The following is a 22,358-nucleotide window of genomic DNA, read 5'->3' on the forward strand; positions in this document are numbered from 1 at the left end:
TTTTGGCCAAGAAATCCGTCCCCAACAGGCACGGAACCGCGAGTGAGGAGGAAACCAAAACAGGCCCGGATAATTTAATGTCTCCAATGCAAATAGTGGCGCGGATTTGCCCAATAATGCCCAGCGAGCCCCCGTTAGCAGCATAGCATGGCACGTCAACAGGGAGCAAGGGACGACTTTGAACGGGAAGGATGTTATAAATCAAATCAGATATAATGGTCGCCGATGCCCCTGTGTCAATTAAAATCCGCACCTCTACCCCATCAATATGACCGACCACAACCGATGATCCCGCCGACGCAGCAACGACACGATGGGCGAGCTCCGACCACTGACCCGGTTGGAGCGCTCGCCGCATTACAGAACAATCGCGCGCGACGGACGGCGGATTTGGAGCCCTGTTTTGTTGAGCGCGTGAGTGTGTGTCGGATGTGTGCGTGGGCCAAACGTGTGAGGTGCCACGACTCGCCGTATTTCTCTGCTGGAGCTTGGGAGGAGACGGCGTGGCGTCCTGACGAGGTGTCGCCCCGCGCTGACGGGGAGCCCGGCATCCTGACGCAACGTGGCCTTGTAGGCCACAGTTGTAGCAGCGTGTGAGCGCCCCAGATGTCCTGGGCTGCTCCTGGCGGCTCGGTCCATTCCGAGCCTGTGGTGCCGCCGATCTCCATTCCCCTCGCCGCTCCACCCCGCAGAAATCCTCCGATGGGAGGGCGGTGGCCGCCATGGCATGGCCGGCTGCCCCCTTTGCCGCCTTTCGACGTAGGGACCGCAAGCCCCCGTGGATGTGGCGCGCGACCAGCAGGGACGACATCTCCGCGTCGTCCTGAGCCAGGACGTTGACGTCCAGCTCATCAGCGAGTAGCAGCAGCTTCTCAGCCACCATGGCATCCACTCCTTCCTCGTCCATCCTTGGAAAAGCAGCCTTCGCCAGGGCCAGGAGAGCCGTCCGGAAGGCCAGGGGCGATTTGTTGGCGCCCCGATGCCGATCGTGGAACAGCTGCCTGCAGTCCGAAGGCGGCCCATAGACGGCTGACAGCAGCTGCAATGCCAGGTGCAGAGTGGCGCGCTTTTCCCTAGGCGCCGAGGTGAGGGTAGCCAGGGCGTCGTTGTCCAGCCTCGCCGGCAGCGCGCGTAGAGCCTCGGCGTCCGACCAGTTCGCCATCTCTTGATGAGCGATGAACCGCCTCTTGAAGCCGCCCCAGTCTCCGTCTGCGCCTACGAATTCTTTTAGAGGCGGCAGACGCTGCTGTAAGGCGACGTCCGTGGCTGCAGATCGCTCTCCGTCGCTCCCCGCCGATGATACAGTGTGGGCGGGCTGTGAGCATGGCATCGCCGGTCGCTCTGATGTTGACGCGCTGGCCGGTGTTGATGATGTCACGGCTTGTGCTTGGCGCTCAGCAGTCACGTGACGCGGGCCGGCCCCGCCCTCCGCTCGCACTGTAGTGATGGCGGGAAATTTAACCGCGAGCCGCGTCGGGGTTGCGGGAAACGTCGCCGCGCGTCGGCTGCCGTCGTCGACCCGCGCTGCCCCTCCAGCCCCCAGCCGCGTGATCTCCTCCAACGCGGCGGCCGCGGCGTAGAGCAGTTCCGCCAGGCGGGAGTGGGCCAGCCGGAGTCCTTCGGCCGACGCATCCCCCCCCTCTTGTCGTAGCGGCGCGGGCGTACTCGGCCCCGGCTGCTCCGATCCGACCCCGGCCATCTCTGGTGGTGATTCGGCCGCGGCGTCTTCCATCTCCGACTCCCTGGTACGTGTCGTCCCTCGTGTGTCCATCGTTGGACGTTTTACTTCTGACACCAGATGTAGTACGTATATGGGAGGCTTGACGACAGGATCGGAGGCACACTTGTTTATTACACCAACACAGTAATTACAGGTCACTTGGCTACAGGGATTGCACAACAGCTAACCCCTCTAACCTATGCCCATTCCTCCACTACGGGGCTAGGGGAGGCTATCTGTCCCAGCCTGGTTAAGCTGGGATCCCGGCACCCTGAGTCTCCAGACCAGCTTAGTCTGGGCTCTCGGGGCCACGCCACCGGCTTGCCCTGGTCGGCCCTTATAAGGACAGCGAGCCAGGTGAGCTCTGGGGCCTATTCTAACAGGTCTTCCTTCTTCTCTGGTTAAAGCTGAGCCCCGACCTCGAGCCCTCGAGCTCATCACCTTTTTTAGGACTCGCCCCCGAGGGGGGGCCTGTGGGGGATGCACATGCGGACGTCGGTGCGAGCGCCACCCTTGTGTACGGCCGTAACCCCGCCCCTTGTGTTTGTTGGCCATCCGTGGCCATGCATAATCACACCTCAACATCCGTAGCCATGAGCAATTACACCTCTACACCTACATGACTTTACCGAAAGAACCAAAAAAATGTCACTTCAAATTATTCAGCTAAATTTGCACAGCAACGCCACCCACTACTGTGATACTACAGCAGTCTGTGTGAGACACAGCTGCACCTATCTCAAGGATAGCCTGGCGCCATGAGAATGACAGCACCAATACTAAGCACACTCACTGGCCATGTCGTTATTGCTGTTTCTATTCAGCTCGAATTAATCCGCCACACATTCCACCCACGGACGATGGGGAGATGGCGATGTCTGCCGTAGCAGCAAGGTGGAACGGTGTCGTGTTTGACAGACAACCATCAGTTTTACCATGTCTAGTGGTGGTCTCCCTGTTACAGGTTGAGTCACAAACCGCACCTCTCCATAACAAAGGCTCAGCCTTTGATATGCAGTCTATTCTTAGTCTTAAGCCTCACCTTACCATATTAATAAAAGTATGCGGCCCTTGCCCCACCACCTTCTCCAACCATTATATAAACGAAGTGGTAGCTTCTGCAATCTCTCATTTACCTGATACAGCTGTCGTGGCTGTGACGGTTCCACCTGAAGACGGAAGCTTGTGTTACCTCCGAAACGTCGTGATTTTTATTTTTTACGTTATTTTATTTTACTTTTTAATGTTTTTTTACCTACGTGACTTTACCGAAAAAACCTAAGAATATGAATCATTGCAGTCACGAAAGCTTCAAATCTAGAACGGTGTCGTGTTGTCTCTTCACAGATCTGAGCCAGCTCAGCCCTCCTCCTCACTCGTCCAGGCCTTTGAAGTGAAGACAGAGGTTGTGGAGAAGGAGACGAAGGAAGAGGTGAAGGAGATGTAGGATGAAGTAGAGACGGAGGAAGAGAAGGCAAAGGAGGACGAGATTGTGATGGTGACAATGGAGGAGAACACGGAGGGAGAGGAGAAAGACAATACGGAGATGGAGGACAAGGAGACAACAAAGGATGAACAGATGGTCGTGGTGGAGGACATGGAGACGACGGACAAAGGGGAAACGATGGTGGTGGAGGAGGAAGAGAAGACGGTGGTGGAGATGGTGGTGCCGGAAGGTGAGGAGGAGATGAAGGAGGAAGAGATGGTGCTAGCGGAGGAGAAGAAGATGGAGAAGATGGAGGTGGCGCAGGAAGAGGAGGTAGAGGTAGAGGAGAAGATGGTGGTGGAGGATGAAGAAGAGGGGATGGAGGAGGATGAGACGGAGGAGAAAACGGAAGAGGTGCAGGTGGAGATGCACGAAAAGAAGAGGAAGCGAGGGGGCCTCGCTCGCGTGGCGAGAGCGATCGCCTCACTCGTCCGCCGCGTGCTGCTTTGTGGTGGCAGGTCCACCGCCCAGTAGGGGTGGTGGCGGTGGTCGTGCATCGGTGCCAACCGTGACCACCATCACCACACTACCCGCCCACCCAGTGATACTCGCTACTCACACCACACGGTTCCCCAGAGAGATGGTGCCACTGGGACCACAGCTGGGGAATGAAGCTGAGCAGCAGATGCCAGGACTACAGCGGAGAATGACTGCTGCCAGGAGACCTCACATCACACACACACGGGACCATGTCATTAGCATAGCCGGCCCCACACTGGGCCCCTTCCATGCTGGTTTTCATCCAGGCAGTCCTCATGGGATGACCTTGCCATGGTTTCCAGGACATGGTCGTATTAGCATTTTATTGTGCTTGAATGTATGTTATGTGCAAATGCACATCATTTGTCGTAAATGCGAGGGAGGGGTTAAGAGATGCACGTTTAATCCAGTGTTAACATTTATTTTAGCATCATATTAAAGGACACTGTTGTTGAGAAGAATTTGTCTGGACGTGGCACGTGCCTTGTTCTACTCGATCAACCAAAATTAGTACAATGTCGGTCATACAGGAGTGTGATTTCATTCATGAGTAGTATTCACAGAGCCCCTATGGCACTAACCTACCTAAAGTTATGGTTAAACAAAGTAATCTTGAGTGACTTAATTCTCAGCTCAGACATGATCATCGCAATCATTTCCAAAGACGTGTGGGGTCATGCGAGAGCAGGTCCCGACTACAAACAGCTGGGCAGCAGAATCGGAAGTAGCTGCGTCGCCCTTGAAATGTGATGTTGCTGCTGTTGTTGTCGCTGCTGTTATTGCTGTTGTAGTTGCTTCTGTTGCTGTGATAAACTCAGGGAGGTGGTGTTCCGTGATGGGATGACGCCTTTGATTAAAGCCTCTGATCAAACTCACCCGATTGACGCCCTTGATCGTCGCATTTGATCAACTCTGATATTGTATACTCTCACATGTTAAGCTCTATCATAGTGAAACATAATATTATAACCTATGAACTACAACCTATCCATTGTAACGCTGTAAAATAATATTACCTGTTGGGTTTCACTCCCTCGTCGAGAAGGCCGCTCTCTTCCTTTTCTAAGGTTACATGCTAATTTCTCTGCATTCACTTTAAATCGAGGACAAAGTTTTTCCATTTATTCAAAATAAGCGCACAATTACACACTGAGATGCACTTACATATTCATGCATGAAGCACAATGGGCACATTACTCTTCGGTATGTTAATAGACATGCGGATTGTGCCTTCCAAAATTAACAATCGAATGCAAATATCCTGAAAGACAAAGGATTGGATCCTAGGGGGGAGTTATAAGGCGGCTCAGAAGCAGAGCTCAATGCCATTTCGAGAGGGAACTTGATGAGGTTGGACGCTCGACTCGTCGCTCTGCTGATCGCCCTTCAACCGCGAGACAACGCAGCCTGGCGAGCACAATTGCTGAGTCGACAGTTAGGCGACTTTGGGTCGGGAGAGTTCGTGGCGACATCTTCAGACGGGTTCCCAGACATCGATATACCGTGAATCTCCAAGTAAGTGTCTTTTTTCGCGGATAAACTCTTAAACGTGTTCGTCGTCAAATTAGCGGTATTTTTTTGCGTCTCGGTTAGACGCGAGTGTCGTTCTTGTTTTAGCAGTTAACAAAATCCAAAACTCAACGCTAAACATCATTGCGGCCGATAGCGTACATTTGACTCGATAACACCGCTGCTGTTACTACGCTCACATGGAGCAGAGACGCTCTCCACAGCCCCACGCACACGGAGGCAAGAAGCCATTCAATTGCTCTGTGTGTGGGAAGTCCTTTTCACGGCAATCAAGTCTTCAGAGACACCAGAGAACACACACGGGCGAGAAGCCGTTCCTGTGCCCTGTGTGTGGGAAGACATTTGCACGGTCATCACATCTTCAGAGTCACCAGAGAACACACACGGGCGAGAAGCCATTCCTATGCCCTGTGTGTGGGAAGAAATTTGCACACTCATCACATCTTCAGATTCATCAGAGAGCACACACGGGCGAGAAGCCATTCCTGTGCTCTGTGTGTGGGAAGGCATTTGCACAGTCATCACATCTTCAAGACCATCAGAGAACACACACGGGCGATAAGCCATTCCTGTGCCCTGTGTGTGGGAAGGCATTTTCACAGTCGTCAAATCTTAACACGCATCAAAAGGTCCACAATGATAGGAAACCGAAATCAAAAGCTGAAGTTCAAGGTGCTGCATTGAGTCCTGAAGAATTTTCCACCTTCGATCCCATGCAGTTGGATCCCGAGAGATGGCTGGATGTAATGGAGTGGCTCGACGATCAAACCGAGAGTCAGGGATGACTGAACAAATATTACGTCAGGTAATATTTGTTAGTTTTACAGTTTTTGTGAGAGTTTAATGACGTGCACAGTGGTGGTTTGTAATGTTATCGGATTACTTGGCGAAGTGGCGTGATGAGCAGTGGTTGTGATATGATTCAATTCCGGACAATATTGTAGTGGTTAAGTCTTCCTGTTGAGCTAAAGTTGGAATGCATCTTTAGTTAGATCTTTTCTCAACATTTTAAACGGGTTTTTTCAAGCATATAGATTTTTTTGGTTGGTATTAATCGACTTTAGATAACCGATTTAAGGATGTACATTGATGACGCGTTCGTTGGATATATGGCCTTGACTTCAACATAGACGCACAGTGAACACATGTGGTGAACTAATAAGGAAATAATGGAGAGTGATACTTTAACGCTTTGGTATTCCTGGAACGGATATGGTTTGCATTGTATTGTAACTGTTTGAACATAGGACATAATACATTCGGTTCGAGTTTTGACTTGATTGCAGATGAATAAAAACGTTTTTTTTAACAAATGTGTGTCCGTTCATTTATTCATATCAACAACGTGTTTTAAGCGAGTTTCAGGTGGAGGATCTTCGTCACACAAATCTGCCCTTAACCGGCAGCATCTTGGCTGTCTCCCCATTAACATGTGTCCCTGGAGGGGAAAGGTTCCCTCATTATAAATCTATTCGCAACGTTACGGTCCCTAATCATCAAGTATGACATGTGAACTGTAACACTATCAACGATAACAAAAATCATTAAAATACAATACTCTATTAACTAGTTTCATCATTTATAACACCAACAACAGAGGTACGGTATTATTAGTTTTGAACAAAATAAACGGAGGTTCGTGATTATAATCGCATAATAATAATTATAATCGCACTGTGATAATGTTAGAATCACACTGTGGCCATATGCATGTTAACTGAATGCGAACCGGGGGTAGGATATGCAAGATTTGAATCTCATTACAATTATTAAAATCCCACTGTAGTCGTATTAGAATCAAACTGTCCACTGTTGGATGAATGTCATGTTAATTGAATCGAACAGCTATAAACGGTATGTAAACATATAAAGTGTATAACAATCACATATTATAACATAATTACATTTCATATGATATGAAAAAACTACGTTCATTTAAAAAAAAACTGAGAATTTCGTGTATAATAATGTACGTGCAAGCGAACTGTGCTCGTATGCATGTAATATGCATCTATGGCCTTCGGACATGCGAACCGGTGGTCGGATATGCGAACGGGGGGGGGGGGGGGGGTGCAGGATTATGATCGGATTAAAATGATTAGAATAACACTATGGTCGTATTAGAATTATACTGAGCTAAAATATATGTTATACTAGCTGTACTACCCGGCTTCGCCCGGGACTTGTATCCACCACGGCCGGCCGCCTTTGTCTCCCCAGTGGCGATGTTAATACGCCACACCAGTTACTCGTTTTGCGGCTGAGTCCCTCCCTCACCACTCTCCCTCCCTCACCACTCTCCCTCCCTCACCACTCACCACTCACGCACGGCCGCCTTTGTCTCCCCAGTGGCGATGTTAATACGCCACACCAGTTACTCGTTTGAGGCTGAGTCGACCTAGGGGAGGTTCAAATAATCGTCACCGGTGGTGGCCGTGAGCGGGAATGGAACTCGGTTCGCCGGGTTTGTAGCGCAGCGTAGCGATAAGCACTACACCCACCGCTCCTCACACACCACACACGCACAGACACACACACAGACACACACACAGACACACGCAGACACACAGACAGACACACACACACAGACACACAGACAGCACGCTAACCACTACACTACCGCTCCCCACACACCACACAAGCACACACACAGACACACACACAGACACACACACAGACACACACACACAGACACACAGACACAGACAGCACGCTAAGCACTACACTACCGTTCCCCCTACACAACACACGCGCGCGCGTCCATAGGTACACATACACGCGCTTGCTGCAGACACACACGACTGTCAGGGTGCGTACGGCAGTAAACGACTGAAAAAAGAAAGCGGCAATGCTGCGCGAGGAACGCCTTAGACCTGCAACACATTTGTGTAATGCGAGCGTAAACACACAAACACATACAAACACATACACACACATACATACACACACATACACACAAACACATACACACACATACACACACATACATACACACAGACATACACATACACACAAACACACACATACATACACACAAAAACATAGACAATACACACACACATACATGCAGACACACAGACAGACACATAACACACATACATACACACACATACATACACATAAACACATCCACAGACGTACATACACACATACATACAGACACGTAGACATACACATAAACACATACAAAAAAACCCACATACATACACACACACATACACACAAACACATACACACACATACATACACACATGCATACAGACACACAGACATACACAAACATATACACACATACACATGACCCGGCTTCGCCCGGGACTTGGATCCACCACGCCCGGCCGCCTTTGTCTCCCCAGTGCCGATGTTAATACGCCACACCAGTTACTCGTTTGAGGCTGAGTCGACCTAGGGGAGGTTCAAATAATCGTCACCGGTGGTGGCCGTGAGCGGGAATCGAACTCGGTTCGCCGGGTTGGTAGCGCAGCGTAGCGTTAAGCACTACACCCACCGCTCCTCACACACCACACACGCACAGACACACACACAGACACACACACAGACACACGCAGACACACACAGACAGACACAGACAGACACACACACACACAGACACACAGACAGCACGCTAAGCACTACACTACCGCTCCCCACACACCACACACAGACACACACACAGACACACACACAGACACACACACACAGACACAGACAGCACGCTAAGCACTACACTACCGTTCCCCCTACACAACACACGCGCGCGCGTCCATAGGTACACATACACGCGCTTGCTGCAGACACACACGACTTTCAGGGTGCGCACGGCAGTAAACGACTGCTATAATAAAGCGGCAATGCTGCGCGAGGAACGCCTTAGACCTGCAAGACATTTGTGTAATGCGAGCGTAAACACACAAACACATACAAACACATACACACATACATACACACACATACACACAAACACATACACACACATACACACACATACATACACACAGACATACACATACACACAAACACACACATACATACACACAAACACATACATAATACACACAGACATACATGCAGACACACAGAGACACACATAACACACATACATACACACACATACATACACAGAAACACATACACACACACATACATACACACACATACATACACACAAACACATACACACACGTACATACACACATACATACAGACACACAGACATAGACATAAACACATAAAAAAAACCCACATACATACACACACAGACATACACACAAACACATACACATACATACACACATACATACACAGAGACAAACACATACACACAAACACATACATACACACAAACACATACACAATACACACACATATGAAGTACCCGTCGAGGACGCTTGACAACGGAGTTGAGGCACACGTATATTTATTTAACAAGTTGCCAGTACAGGACAGCCCTAGAGGGGGTAGCGGCCCCCTCACCCGTATAACTCAGGGAACACCCCTAGCTATCCATAGCCTATCCCCTGAGTCCTCCACTAAGAGCTAGGGGAGGCTGTCTGGCCCGACACTGGTAATCGGGCTCGGTACCCGGAGTCCCAGAGCACTGGCTCTGGTTCACGGGACCACGCCACTGGCTCGAGCCTGATCCCGTGGGGCCCTGATAAGGGCGGCGATCAGGGGGAGTCCAGGGCTCTAGCTACGACGTCTTCCGACTTCTTAGCTTAACTATAACATAACTGACTAAGCCCATATAACGACCCCTTTTTATACCCAACCCTCCTTGAGGGGTGGGGCCCCGGGGGATCGTAACGCCGAACCAGCCCCCCCCCAGGGTGTCTGGCTCGGACGTCGCAGAGGGCATCTCCCTGTGCACACACGTAGCCCCGCCCACTGTGTTTCTTTCCCATAGGCTGCCATGCATAACGGCCCTCTCTCCAACATCCCTACATCACTCCCCCCCGCATAGCTCGCAGCCGTCCCGGCTGCAACAATTTCAACCAATGAATCTTTACCCCTTGACTCCCCCCGTGTGTGCCCCATTTTTTCCATTTAACAGAACGAGAATTAAACAACAACACTAACAATGCCCCTAAAGGGAGAACAAACCGACGCGCCCCCCCCCCCCGAATAAATACGAAATCCGTAGAGGCAAGATATGTACATTTCCCGGAACCCTCAGCGCACGCACAACACGCACACAAGACGCACACACACACACAGCCATAATACAACAACGCGCCAAGAGCGCCACACGAACGCAGCGTCCAGCAACAATAGCACACGAAAGTGTACCAGAAAACGCAAAAAAAATAAAAAAAAATTTTCTTCTTATTTTCGTTTCGTTTTCACTTCTTGTTCGCGTTCCAGTGTTTTTATAAGAGTCTGCGCATTTTAGCGCGCGTCCTTGCCGCAGGCCCGTCACAAGGGCCAACCTCAGATGGCGGACCATTCGGTGGCCGCTGTCCCATCCGAGGCGAGTCCGCAATTGGAGTGGCGGGACCCTCGGCATCCCCCGTGAGGGATGTGCGCGAGCCCGTCATTCCGGGAGAACCTGGGGGCGGGGCAACCGGCAAGACGTCAGGTGAGATCAACAGAGGCGGACCCTCCGGGTCGGTCGACCCCTCACATGCTTGGCCCTGCGCGTGTGGAGCAGAGTCCCGCACCGCAACGAAGGGTTTTAGTCTAGAGGGGTGAACGAACCACCGGCGCCTCCCCCACTTGATACGAACGCACTGCGGTCGCAAAACCTCGACCACCTCGACGGGGCCCCGCCATGGCCGTACCAGTTTCGAGGAGGTCGCAAGCGGTACCTGGGGACAGTGCAGCCATGCCCTGTCCCCTGGCTTCCACTGCAGCACGTGCGCGCGCGCGAGTCTGAGGCGCTCATTCGCCTTTTGGCGCATGCGGGAATTGAGCATGGCAGCATCCCGCGCCTCAGTTAGCTTTCGAAGGTTAAATTTAACGTGCTCGTCCAATTTAATTTTACCTAGAGGCGCGGGGATCTGCAGCTGTGCCCGAACAGGTGGGTCATGTTCGCGACCATACATGAGAAAGAAGGGTGAAAATCCCGTGGCAGCATGGGGGGCCAATCGATATGCTGCCAGGACCCCTTGAATTTGCAAGTCCCAATTGGTCTGTGACTCCGAAACCAGGTGCGACAACATAGACGTGATGGTACGATGCAGACGCTCGACCATCCCGTCAGTTTGTGGGTGATAGGGAGAGGTACGAATCTTCTTTGTACCTAGGAGCTCACAGACTTGTTTGAGGAGGTTCCCGGAAAAATTTTTACCCTGGTCGGTCAGCAGCCGCTCCGGAGCACCTTTGTCCATGACGTAGCCTTGGACAAAGGCGTCCACGATGGCTGCTGCCGACTGATTTGCCAGGGGCCAGGCCATAGGCCAGCGTGTGAAGTATTCGACCCCTGTTAGCAAATATCTATTGCCCCTAGGGGTGGCGGGAAACGGCCCCAGGATATCCAACGCTACGAGTTCGTTCACCCTGGAGACTGTGATGGACTGCAACGGCGGGTTCGACTCCCGAGCTGGTGGTTTGCGTTGCGCACACCGGGGGCATGCTGCCAGGAGATCCGTGACATCCCGTGTCATGCCCGGCCAAAAAAAATCCAGCTGGAGCGAGGCGAGGGTCTTTTGGGTACCCAGGTGGAGGAGGCGCTCATGAGCAGCCCACACCACCTTACCCCGTAACCCCGCAGGAACTACCAGCCGGTGACGGTGGGATTTACCGTCCCAATGCATGAGCAAGCCCGCGTGTATTTCCCAATTGTCGGCATCACCCGTCCCACACCCCCTCTCCCTGGCGCGACGACGCAGCGCGAGGAGGGAGGCGTCCTCCATCTGGAGGCGTCCCCACTCAATCACAGGCAACCCAAGCAGGGAATCCCTTCCCTGTTTCCCGATCTCATCGGGGAGCGATGTGTCAACATCGGCGGCGGCCGCCAGGACTGGAACCGTCATGTCCCCAGCTGGCTTGCAACGCCCCGACCCCAGGAGGCATGCGCATTCGGAGGTGGTTGGCATGCGCGACAGAGCGTCCGCATTTGTGTGGCGAATGCCCTTACGATAGGTGGTGTCAAAATCGAAATCCTGGAGGACCTCCAGCCATCGGGACAATTGTCCCGATGGCTGTTGAACCTTCAGGGCGTACTGCAGTGCCGCATGATCCGTACGGACAGTGAAATGCTGACCGTACAGATATGGGCGGTACTGTTGGATGAAGAAAACAATTGCCAACAGTTCTCTACGGGTGACACAATATTTTTGCTCCGCTGGAGACAACACCCGACTGCCGTACGCAACCACCCGTTCCACGCCATCAACCACCTGGGAAAGCACGCCTCCGATACCTGTGTTGCTTGCGTCGGTGTCGAGCAAAAACGGCCTCGAAAAATCGGGGTAAGTCAAAGGAGGAGCCTTCACCAATGCATCCCGAAGGGAGCAGAAAGCTACTTCCTCATCCCGACCCCAGTGGAACCGAACCCCTTTTGATGTCAAAGCATGTAGGGGTTTGGCAATTGTAGCAAAATTAGCGACGAACCGTCGGTAATATGAAGCGAAGCCAATAAAACTCCTCACCTCCCCCACCGAGGTCGGAATTGGCCAGGAGCTGACACACTGCGTTTTGGCGGGATCGGTAGCAATACCCGAGCGCCCCACGATGTGCCCCAAATAACGCACTGACTCGCGAAACAAATAGCATTTTTGGGGCTTAAATTTCAAATTAGCAGCCCGCATCCTTTAGGAAACCGCCCGCAGCCTCTGGAGATGTTCGTCAAAGGTTCTTCCAAAAACAATTACGTCATCCAAATAAATCAGGCACGATTCCCATTGCAATCCAGCCAAAACCAATTCCATCAACCGCTGGAAGGTTGCCGGCGCTGAGTGTAAGCCCATCGGCAACCGGTTGAATTGGAACAGGCCGTGCGGTGTACGGAAAGCGGTTTTAGGCTTCGAATCATCGTCCAGAGGAAGCTGCCAGAATCCCGAAAGTAAATCTAGTGTGGAGAAGAATCGCGCTCCCGCCAAGGCGTCCAGCGATTCGTCCATCCGTGGGAGCGGGTATGCGTCGGCAACCGAAACCTTATTAAGGCGACGGAAATCTACGCAAAACCGCAACGAGCCATCCTGTTTCTTAACCAGGACAATCGGTGCTCCCCAAGGGCTGGTAGAGGGAGAGATAATGTCGGCGGCTAACATGTCATCGACAGCCGATTTGACATGGTCCTTTTCGGCGGGACTCAACCGAAAAGGATTTTGGCGAATAGGCGCGCTGTCACCCGTGTCAATATGGTGACGCAGCAGGTGAGTACAACCCAAATCGTATTTATTCCGACTGAAAACGTCGGAAAATTCCTTTAGCAGCGATCTAAGCCGTTGGCGCTCTAAATTGGACAGGTTCGTCGATCCCGCACAAAGCGCGTCGAGCCACCCTTCATCGCCGTCCGAATGCGGGTGCGTCCGAGCAGCAGTGTCAATGTGGTTCACGGCAGGTTCCTCGCAGGGCACCGGCGTCGCGTGAGCGAGCACAGTCCCTTGGGGAACCACTACTGTCTGCGACCCGACATTGAGGACCGCGATGAAGGGATCCTCGTCCCCCCTTACGATGGTCTGGGCCGGAATTAAATGAGGCCCATTAACCCCGGCCCTAGACGGCCCCAGCACAACACCCTGATCCCCAACACCCTTAGCGAAGGGCCTACGAAGTTTAAGAGGTACCAGCATTTGTGCCCCCGGCGGCACACGCACTGTTTTTACGACGAACGCCGGTACCGTCGCGAACGCCGTCCGAGTCGCTACAGGGGAAGGCAGGAACGCCATACGTCGCCCCGACGGAAGCTCAATGCATCCTTGGTCGATCAAAATACGAATTGGCATCCTGCCCAAGAAGTCCGTCCCCAGCAGGCACGGAACTGCCAGTGAGGAGGAGACAAAAATCGGCCCCGACAATTTGATGTCCCCGATAGAAATTTGCGCTCGAATCTGTCCCACGATGCCGAGAGAGCCCCCGTTAGCGGCATAGAAAGGGACATTAACCGGTAGCAAAGGACAGCTCTGCACCGGTAGAATATTGTAAATTAGTTCCGAAATAATTGTCGCCGATGCCCCTGTATCGACTATGATGCGTACCTCCACCCCATCAATGTAACCGACCACGGCCGACGATCCCGACGCCGCGGCCACCACGCGATGGGCCAACACGGACCACCGCTCGGGCTCGATTTGAGCCCCCGCAGTGATCCGCGCCGGTCCATCGCAGCGCCCCACCGGCCCCCCGTTCGTTACGGTGCGAGAGTGTGCGACAGGTGGGTGCGTTGGCCAAACATGTGAGGTGCCGCGACTCGCCGGATCATGGTGCTGGAGCTTGGGAGGAGGAAGAGGAGGGCCGGCGTCCTGTCGAGGCGTCGTCCCCCGCTGTCGAGGAGAACGGCACCCCGAGGCGACATGGCCCCGGATGCCGCAGTTGAAGCACCGCGGGAGCGCCGATGGAGACGATGGACGGTCGAAACGCCTCGGCCCGTCCCGACCCGGCCGCGCCCCCGTCGTCTGTTGCCGTCGATGGTCGACGGCATAAAGTTCTTCTGACGGAAGGGTGGCTGCAGCCACCGCACGCCCAGCCGATGCCCTGTTTGCCTTTCGCCGCTGCTGCAGAAGGTTGGCGTGGAGGAGTCGCGCAGCCTGGAGGGAGGTCATTTCTGCATCCCCTTGTGCGATGACGACGATGTCGAGGTCGTCCGCCAAGAGGAGGATCTTCTCCGCGACCATTGCGTCCACGCCGTCGTCGTCCATGCGGGGAAAGGCTGTTTTTGCCAGCGCCAGAAGACTTGTCCGGAAAGCCAGAGGCGACTCTTTTTCACCCCGCCTGCGATCGTAGAACTGCTGACGGCATTCGGCTGAAGGTCCATAGACCCCGGCCAGCAGCTGTAGCGCCATTGGTAGTGTAGCCCGCTTCTCTTTTGGCGCCGACGTGAGTGCGGCGAGCGCGTCCCCATCGAGGAGCGCCGGCAGCGCGCAAAGGGCCTCCTCGTCGGACCACCGCGCCATCTCCTGATGGGCGAGGAAGCGTCGCCGGAAGCCGCCCCAGTCACCCTCCGCACCGATGAATTCCTTCAGCGGGGGCAGCCTTTGGTGAAGCGCAGCGGTCGATGTGGACTCCCGCAGGTTGCTTTCACCTCCCTTTGGCGGTGCCTCGGCGCGACTGGCCGATGGCATCGCCTGTCGCGGCAGCGATGACGCATCCTTCGGCTGCGATGACGCTGCAGCCCCGGCGACGGCGATGTCGGAGCCGATGTCTAAGCTGGCCACGCCCCGAACAGCCGCGGCGTCCATGGCGGGAAATTCAAATTGTGAAGTCGCTGAAATGGCGGGAAAGTGCTCCGGCCGCCGGTTCTCCTCGCCCTGCGGTGGACCACCAGCCCCCAACCGCGTAATGCCTTCCAGTGTGGCGGCAGCGGCATAAAGTAGCTCCGCCAGCCGTTCGTGAGCCAGTCGTAGTGCATCTGGCTGCGGCCCCTCTCCATGCTGACGTCCCGGTGAGAAGGCGCCAGGCTCCGGCTGCACCCCATCTTGTTGCTCTGTCTCGGGCTCGGCGATCTCCGCGGCGTCCTCCTCTTGTGGTACCCTGGTCCGAGCTGTATGGCGCGTTTCCATTTTTACCACTTCTGACGCCAGATGAAGTACCCGTCGAGGACGCTTGACAACGGAGTTGAGGCACACGTATATTTATTTAACAAGTTGCCAGTACAGGACAGCCCTAGAGGGGGTAGCGGCCCCCTCACCCGTATAACTCAGGGAACACCCCTAGCTATCCATAGCCTATCCCCTGAGTCCTCCACTAAGAGCTAGGGGAGGCTGTCTGGCCCGACACTGGTAATCGGGCTCGGTACCCGGAGTCCCAGAGCACTGGCTCTGGTTCACGGGACCACGCCACTGGCTCGAGCCTGATCCCGTGGGGCCCTGATAAGGGCGGCGATCAGGGGGAGTCCAGGGCTCTAGCTACGACGTCTTCCGACTTCTTAGCTTAACTATAACATAACTGACTAAGCCCATATAACGACCCCTTTTTATACCCAACCCTCCTTGAGGGGTGGGGCCCCGGGGGATCGTAACGCCGAACCAGCCCCCCCCCAGGGTGTCTGGCTCGGACGTCGCAGAGGGCATCTCCCTGTGCACACACGTAGCCCCGCCCACTGTGTTTCTTTCCCATAGGCTGCCATGCATAACGGCCCTCTCTCCAACATCCCTACACATACATGCAGACACACAGACACACACATAACACACATACGTACACACACATACATACACAAAAACACATACACACACATACATACACACACATACATGCACACAAACACATGCACACACGTACATAAACACATACATACAGACACGCAGACATACACATAAAGACATACAAAAAAACCGACATACACACACACACACATACACACAAACACATACACACACATACATACACACATACATAGAGACACACAGACATACACATAAACACATACACACATACACATGACCCGGCTTCGCCCGGGACTTGGATCCACGATGGCCGGCCGCCTTTGTCTCCCCAGTGACGATGTTCACACACGACAGCAGTTACGCGTTTGAGGCTGAGTCGACCTAGGGGAGGCCCAGGTCCGTTTCAAATAATCGTCAGCGGTGGTGGGCGTGAGTTGGAATGGAACTGGGGTCGCTCAACCAGCTTAATGACTATTTGTACAAAGAACATATAAAGAATCGATTATAATAACCAGGCTACAGTCCACATTATAGACTGGCAGTACACGCACTCAGCTTCATAAGCAGGCTAGCGTGTACATGATAGAGTGGCAGTACGCTCACCGAGTTTAATAAGCAGGCTACAGTCTACATGATAGACTGGCAGTACGCTGACCCAGCTTAATGACTATTTGTACAGTGAACATTGAAGTAATCGATTGTTGGTGCGTTGGGTTTAAAAGTAATATAAATTGCACACATTGTGGTGGGGGTGGAGTGAATAGTAGGAAAAACTTTGATGAATTTACCTCAGAGTGGCGTGGTGGGTGTCGAGGCCTAGTAGCGTGCAGAGCCTGCGGCCTCGCCAAAATTGTCCAGCCGGCAAAGGCAGGGTACGGGTGGCGTGCCTTCCCCCCCCCCCCCCCTCAGCGCTCCAACAATACTGTGTAATGGCTATTATTTAATTATTTACGGAGCCTATGAAAGTGGCGAAGGCGTGGCTAGCCGTTGGCAGGGGCAACCGCCGTCCAATGAAACTGCAGCCCTTGGCGAAGGCGTCGCTAGCCGTTGCCAGGTCCAATGAAAGCGGCGAAGGCGTCGCTAGCCGTTGCCAGGGGAAACCGCCGTCCAATGAAAGTGCGTATGGTCCGAAATCCATACACAGACAGACAGACATGCACGATTTTATATATATAGATGTAGATGTACATCGGGAGTCGTAAATGCGGCCTGGGTGGTGCCAGATTTAGAATCGCATCAAAATTATTAAAATAGCACCTCGGTCGTATTAGAATCAAGCTGCCCACTGTTGGTAGAATGTTACATCGCAATGGCACCGAATAGCAATATACATCTTCTTGGTTCTTTCGGTAAAGTCACGTAGAAGGGAAGTAATAAAATAATACAAATAAAACATAATAAAATAATTCTCACGACGTTTCGGCCACAACGCAAGCAGCCGTCCTCAGGTGGAGAACAGGTCCGTCAAGTAGACGGAGTCTGAATGTCACGCTCCAGGCTTGGAGCGACTATTTATGCTGGGATGGAGGATCGAAGAGCGTCTTGACAAAATAATTTGCATATCAAGAGGATTTTAGCATATTTATGGGAAATGCAGATATGTGATTTGCATTACTTGTGAAATGCGTAGGAGGTGGGCGGGGGGGTTTCAAAGTCATTATGTCCATGCATTATGCAGGATTAGCAGCATCAAAGGGAGTAAGGTCAGAATCTATATATATAAAATCGCAAATCTGTCTGGTGAATGGTGAGGGTGAGTGGTGAGGGTGAGTGTTGAGGGTGAGTGGTGATTGGTTAGGGTGTGATTGGTGAGCATGAGTGGTGAGAGAGAGTGGTGTGGGAGAGTGGTGAGGGTGAATGGTGAGGGTGAGTGCTGAGTGGTGAGGGTGTGTATATATGTAAGGTTATTAAGAAATATATTTTTCACCCGGGCAACGCCGGGTACTACTGCTAGTTAATAATATACAGCATTGATATTTTGCGTGGAGCCTACAAGCGCAACCTTGCGCATTTTGACCTGGTTCTCGACGCCAGTCCCGCGCCCATTGTAGATTCTTGTGCATTTCGGGGCGTCAAGGGCTCGCACCACAGCCTTGAAGGATTAGGCAGGTCCCTGGCTTCTTTTGAAGAATGTGACCAGGCTCCAGGCACCGGATCCTCGCACGTGGCGGATCCTTGAGGCACCCCGGGCCTCTGGGGCTCGGAAACTGTGGGCGCCACAACACATTTCATTTGGAGTACGGTGTCCGTTGCCGAGTGCCCCACCACGTTGGACACACCAGACTTGGGCTGTACAGGACATGGGGATGAGCTGTCTGGGTGGGGACGGACATAACTACATGCGCACACACTGCGGCCATTTCACCTCTATGACTTCTACCTGTCGCCGACGTGGGCTGAGCAACTTGGGGGACGTACCCGGTGTCACCTGTGGGCAACACAACCTGTCTACGACCGCCCATGGAAGCACGTGTTCCCGCCGCCCCGTGTTCTTTTAATTAGCCACTTGCGCTCTGGTGGGGAAAGTTCCTCGTTGTAAATCGTTTCACAACGTTCTGGTCCCGAAACCCGAAGTATACGGGGGATCACCTGTACTCTATAACATGTAAACTGATAACACTATGAACAATAACACTAAACATTCAAGACTTTAATTTTTTTTATAATAGATTCCACCATAAACGGAGTTACGGTATGACAATGTCATTAGAAGCATTTTTATCGCTCATATGTATGTAAAGTGTAGGTTCAATCGAAACTGTGGGGGTTTGCAGGGTTAGAATCGCATTAAAATTATTCTAGTAACAATATGTTCGTATGCGCATTTTACTGTGCTTGAATATATGTTATGTGCAAATGCGAATCGTTAGTCATAAATGCTAGGCAGGGTTAAAAATGTGCATGTTTAATCCAGTGTTAACGTTAATCCAGTGTTAGCATTATATTTAAGGACAATATTGTTAATATCAATTCGTCTGGACATGGCACGTGCCTTGTTCGTCTCGATCAACCAAAATGAGTACAATGTCGGTCATAAAGGTGTGCGAGTTCATTCATAAGCAGTGATCGCTGATCCCCGATGACACTGACCTACACACAAACAAAGTACTCTTTATTAAATTAATTATCAGCTCAGACATCTTCATCTCAATCATTTCCAAAGACGTGTGGGGTCCCGCGAGAGCAGGGCCTGGCAACAAATATCTGAGCAGCGGAAGCAGCAGAATCAGAAGTAGCTGCGTCGCCCTCGAAATGTGATGTTGCTGCTGCTGCTGTATTTGTTTCTGCGTCGATCAAGATTGACGCCCTTGATCAACTCTGACATTGTAAACTCTCACATGTTAAACTCTAACATAGTGAAATATAATATTATAACCTATGAACTACAACCTATCCATTGTTACGCTTGAAAATACGATTAACTGTTATAGTGCATAACCACATAATTGGAGGTGTGGGATTATAATCGCATACTAATCATTAGAATCGCACTGAGCTAATTAGAATCACACTGTGGTTGTACGTATGGTAAGTTAATATGCCAACCGGGAGTAGGATATGCAGGATTAGAATCGAATTACAATTATTCGAATCCCACTCGTCGTATTAGAATCACACTTTCCACTGTTGGATGAATGTGTCGTATCAATGGAATCGAATAGCCATATGAGTATATAGAGTATACACAAATAAAGAGTATAACAATCACACATTGTAACATAGATACAATACACATATTTAAAAAACGTATTTACAAATATATATTCCACTTTTTTTAAACTCAGAATGTCGTCGTTCATGTGGGGAGATGGAGCGCAGTGGATCGTATCGTCTAAGCTGCTTTTCGGAATCCGTGTGATAACCCAGTCACATCGCCTAACTCCAGTGACAGCGCCTTACCCAAACTACATATCCCCAACAAGGCAGCCTTACCGATGCTGTGTATTGTGTTTATGGGATAACAGAGGTGTGTATTTTCCCATACGCCTTGCCCAAAACGACTGATTGTCCGCTTAACAGCCTAGCCTGTAAACCACCATTGGTGATAGTGTTGTTTGAGAGCAGCTATTAAAGTCGCTGCGGCAAACGAGGTGGTGGCTGGCCAAATCATTTCTCGCTGTTTGTCTGTATTGCAAGTGTGGTCACTACGCGTCTGTATGCGTTCACTCCAGAAGCTGGGTAGTTTTTGGTCAACGCCACGGGGCTGCATTCACTTTAAATCGAGGACAATGGAGGGCATGGGAAACGTGTTTTTTTCAGCGATAATCCCATTTATTCAAAATAAGCGCGCAATTACACACTGAGATGCACTTACATATGTAACACGATAACACTCATGACTATAAACTGGTTTTATAATGTATACACCACAAACGGAGGTACGGTATTAAATATCATGAGAAGTATTTGAATCTCACTGTGGTCGTATTACAATCTAACTCTGCTCATATGCATGTGTAATGTACGTGCAAGCGAACCGGAGGTCGGATATGCGAACTCGTGGGGGGGGGGGGGTCTGTAGTGCAGGGGTAAAATCGCATGGAAATTATTAGAATAACACTGTGCTCGAATGTATGATATTTGTAAATGCGCATCGGGAGTCGCTAATGTGACTTTGGATAAGCATGATTAGAATTCCAGTACAACTATTACAATCGCATGGTCATATTAGAATCAGGATTGTGACTGCTAGATGAATGTTCCATCTCAATGACATCAAATAGCAATATTCAGTATGAATATGTAAAATAATCGCACAAACCCAATATTAGCCCGTGAGATAATGAATCGTTACAATTGTAATGACTCCAGACTCAGACTGCAGAGGGTTCTTTTATTTAGCCTTTAACGCGGTTTCAGACCCCAGGCGTCACGATATAGCAACGATGACGACGAAACAGCAACCAGCCAACACAGCCCCAAACCTCGTTCCTCCCCCTCTCTCATTCTCGGCGTGAACCTCCGCCCACACTTGGTCTCGCCTTCCCTTCTCGAACTCTCTCTATCTTGTTGTCACCACTTGTCCCTGAGTTGATGCACTGTCTTTACATCACCCACCTCTATGACCTCTACCTGACCCCGCCATGGGCGGAGCAACTTGGGGAATTTTACCGGTGGCACTTGTAGGCAATACACCATGCCCTGTCCCCCACTGCCCATGGAAGCACGTGCTCCCGCTGCCCCGAGTTCTTTTCATTAGCGGCTTGCGCTCTGGTAGGGAAATGTCTTCGTTAGGAATTGTTTTGCAACGTTCAGGTCCAGAATACCGAAGTATACCGGGGATCACCTGTACTTAAAAACACGTAAACTGATAACACTATAAACAATAACACTGAACATTAAACGTCTATAAACTATCAACTGGCTTAATAATTTATACCACCATAAACGGAGGTACGATATTTTAATCTCATTAGAAGTATTAAATCGCACTCTATACATATGTATGTAAATTATCTGTTAAATCGAACCGGGGGTCGGATATGTGAACTGTGGGGGGTACAGGGCAAGAATCGTATTAAATTTCGATTCAAAGCTTTCGTGACTGCAGGGATTTATCTTCTTGGTTCTTTCGGTAAAGTCACGTAGAAGGGAAGTAATAAAATAATACAAATAAAACATGATTAAAATTCAGCCACAACGCAAGCAGCCGTCCTCAGGTGAAGAACGAAACACCACCAAGCTTGGAGCGTATATTTAAGCTGGGTTGGAGGGGGGGAGGTGGGAAGAAGAGCGCCTTGACAAAATAATTTGCATATCAAGAGGATTTTAACATATTTATGGTAAATGCGTAGGAGGTGGGCGGGGGGTTTCAAAGTCATATTATGTCCGTGCATTATGCAGGACCAGTAGCATCAAGGGAGGGGATGGGGGT

The 22,358-nt window shown here is 51.3% G+C and overlaps 1 protein-coding gene across 1 annotated transcript in view; it reads left to right on the plus strand.

Annotated features, from left to right (window-relative positions):
• The window catches only part of LOC133361334 (gastrula zinc finger protein XlCGF7.1-like), a gene marked incomplete at its 5' end in the record, with an annotated part of 37,979 nt that overhangs the window by 8,924 nt on the left and 6,697 nt on the right, over positions 1 to 22,358 (plus strand). The window contains one exon of the mRNA XM_061580265.1: positions 5,432 to 5,845. Coding sequence (XP_061436249.1) covers positions 5,432 to 5,845 — 414 coding nt within the window. The remainder of the gene's footprint in view (positions 1 to 5,431; positions 5,846 to 22,358) is intronic.

Source organism: Lethenteron reissneri, chromosome 72, assembly GCF_015708825.2.
Source record: "Lethenteron reissneri isolate LAM-NWPU_2019-01 chromosome 72, ASM1570882v1, whole genome shotgun sequence".
Lineage (NCBI taxonomy): Eukaryota > Metazoa > Chordata > Hyperoartia > Petromyzontiformes > Petromyzontidae > Lethenteron > Lethenteron reissneri.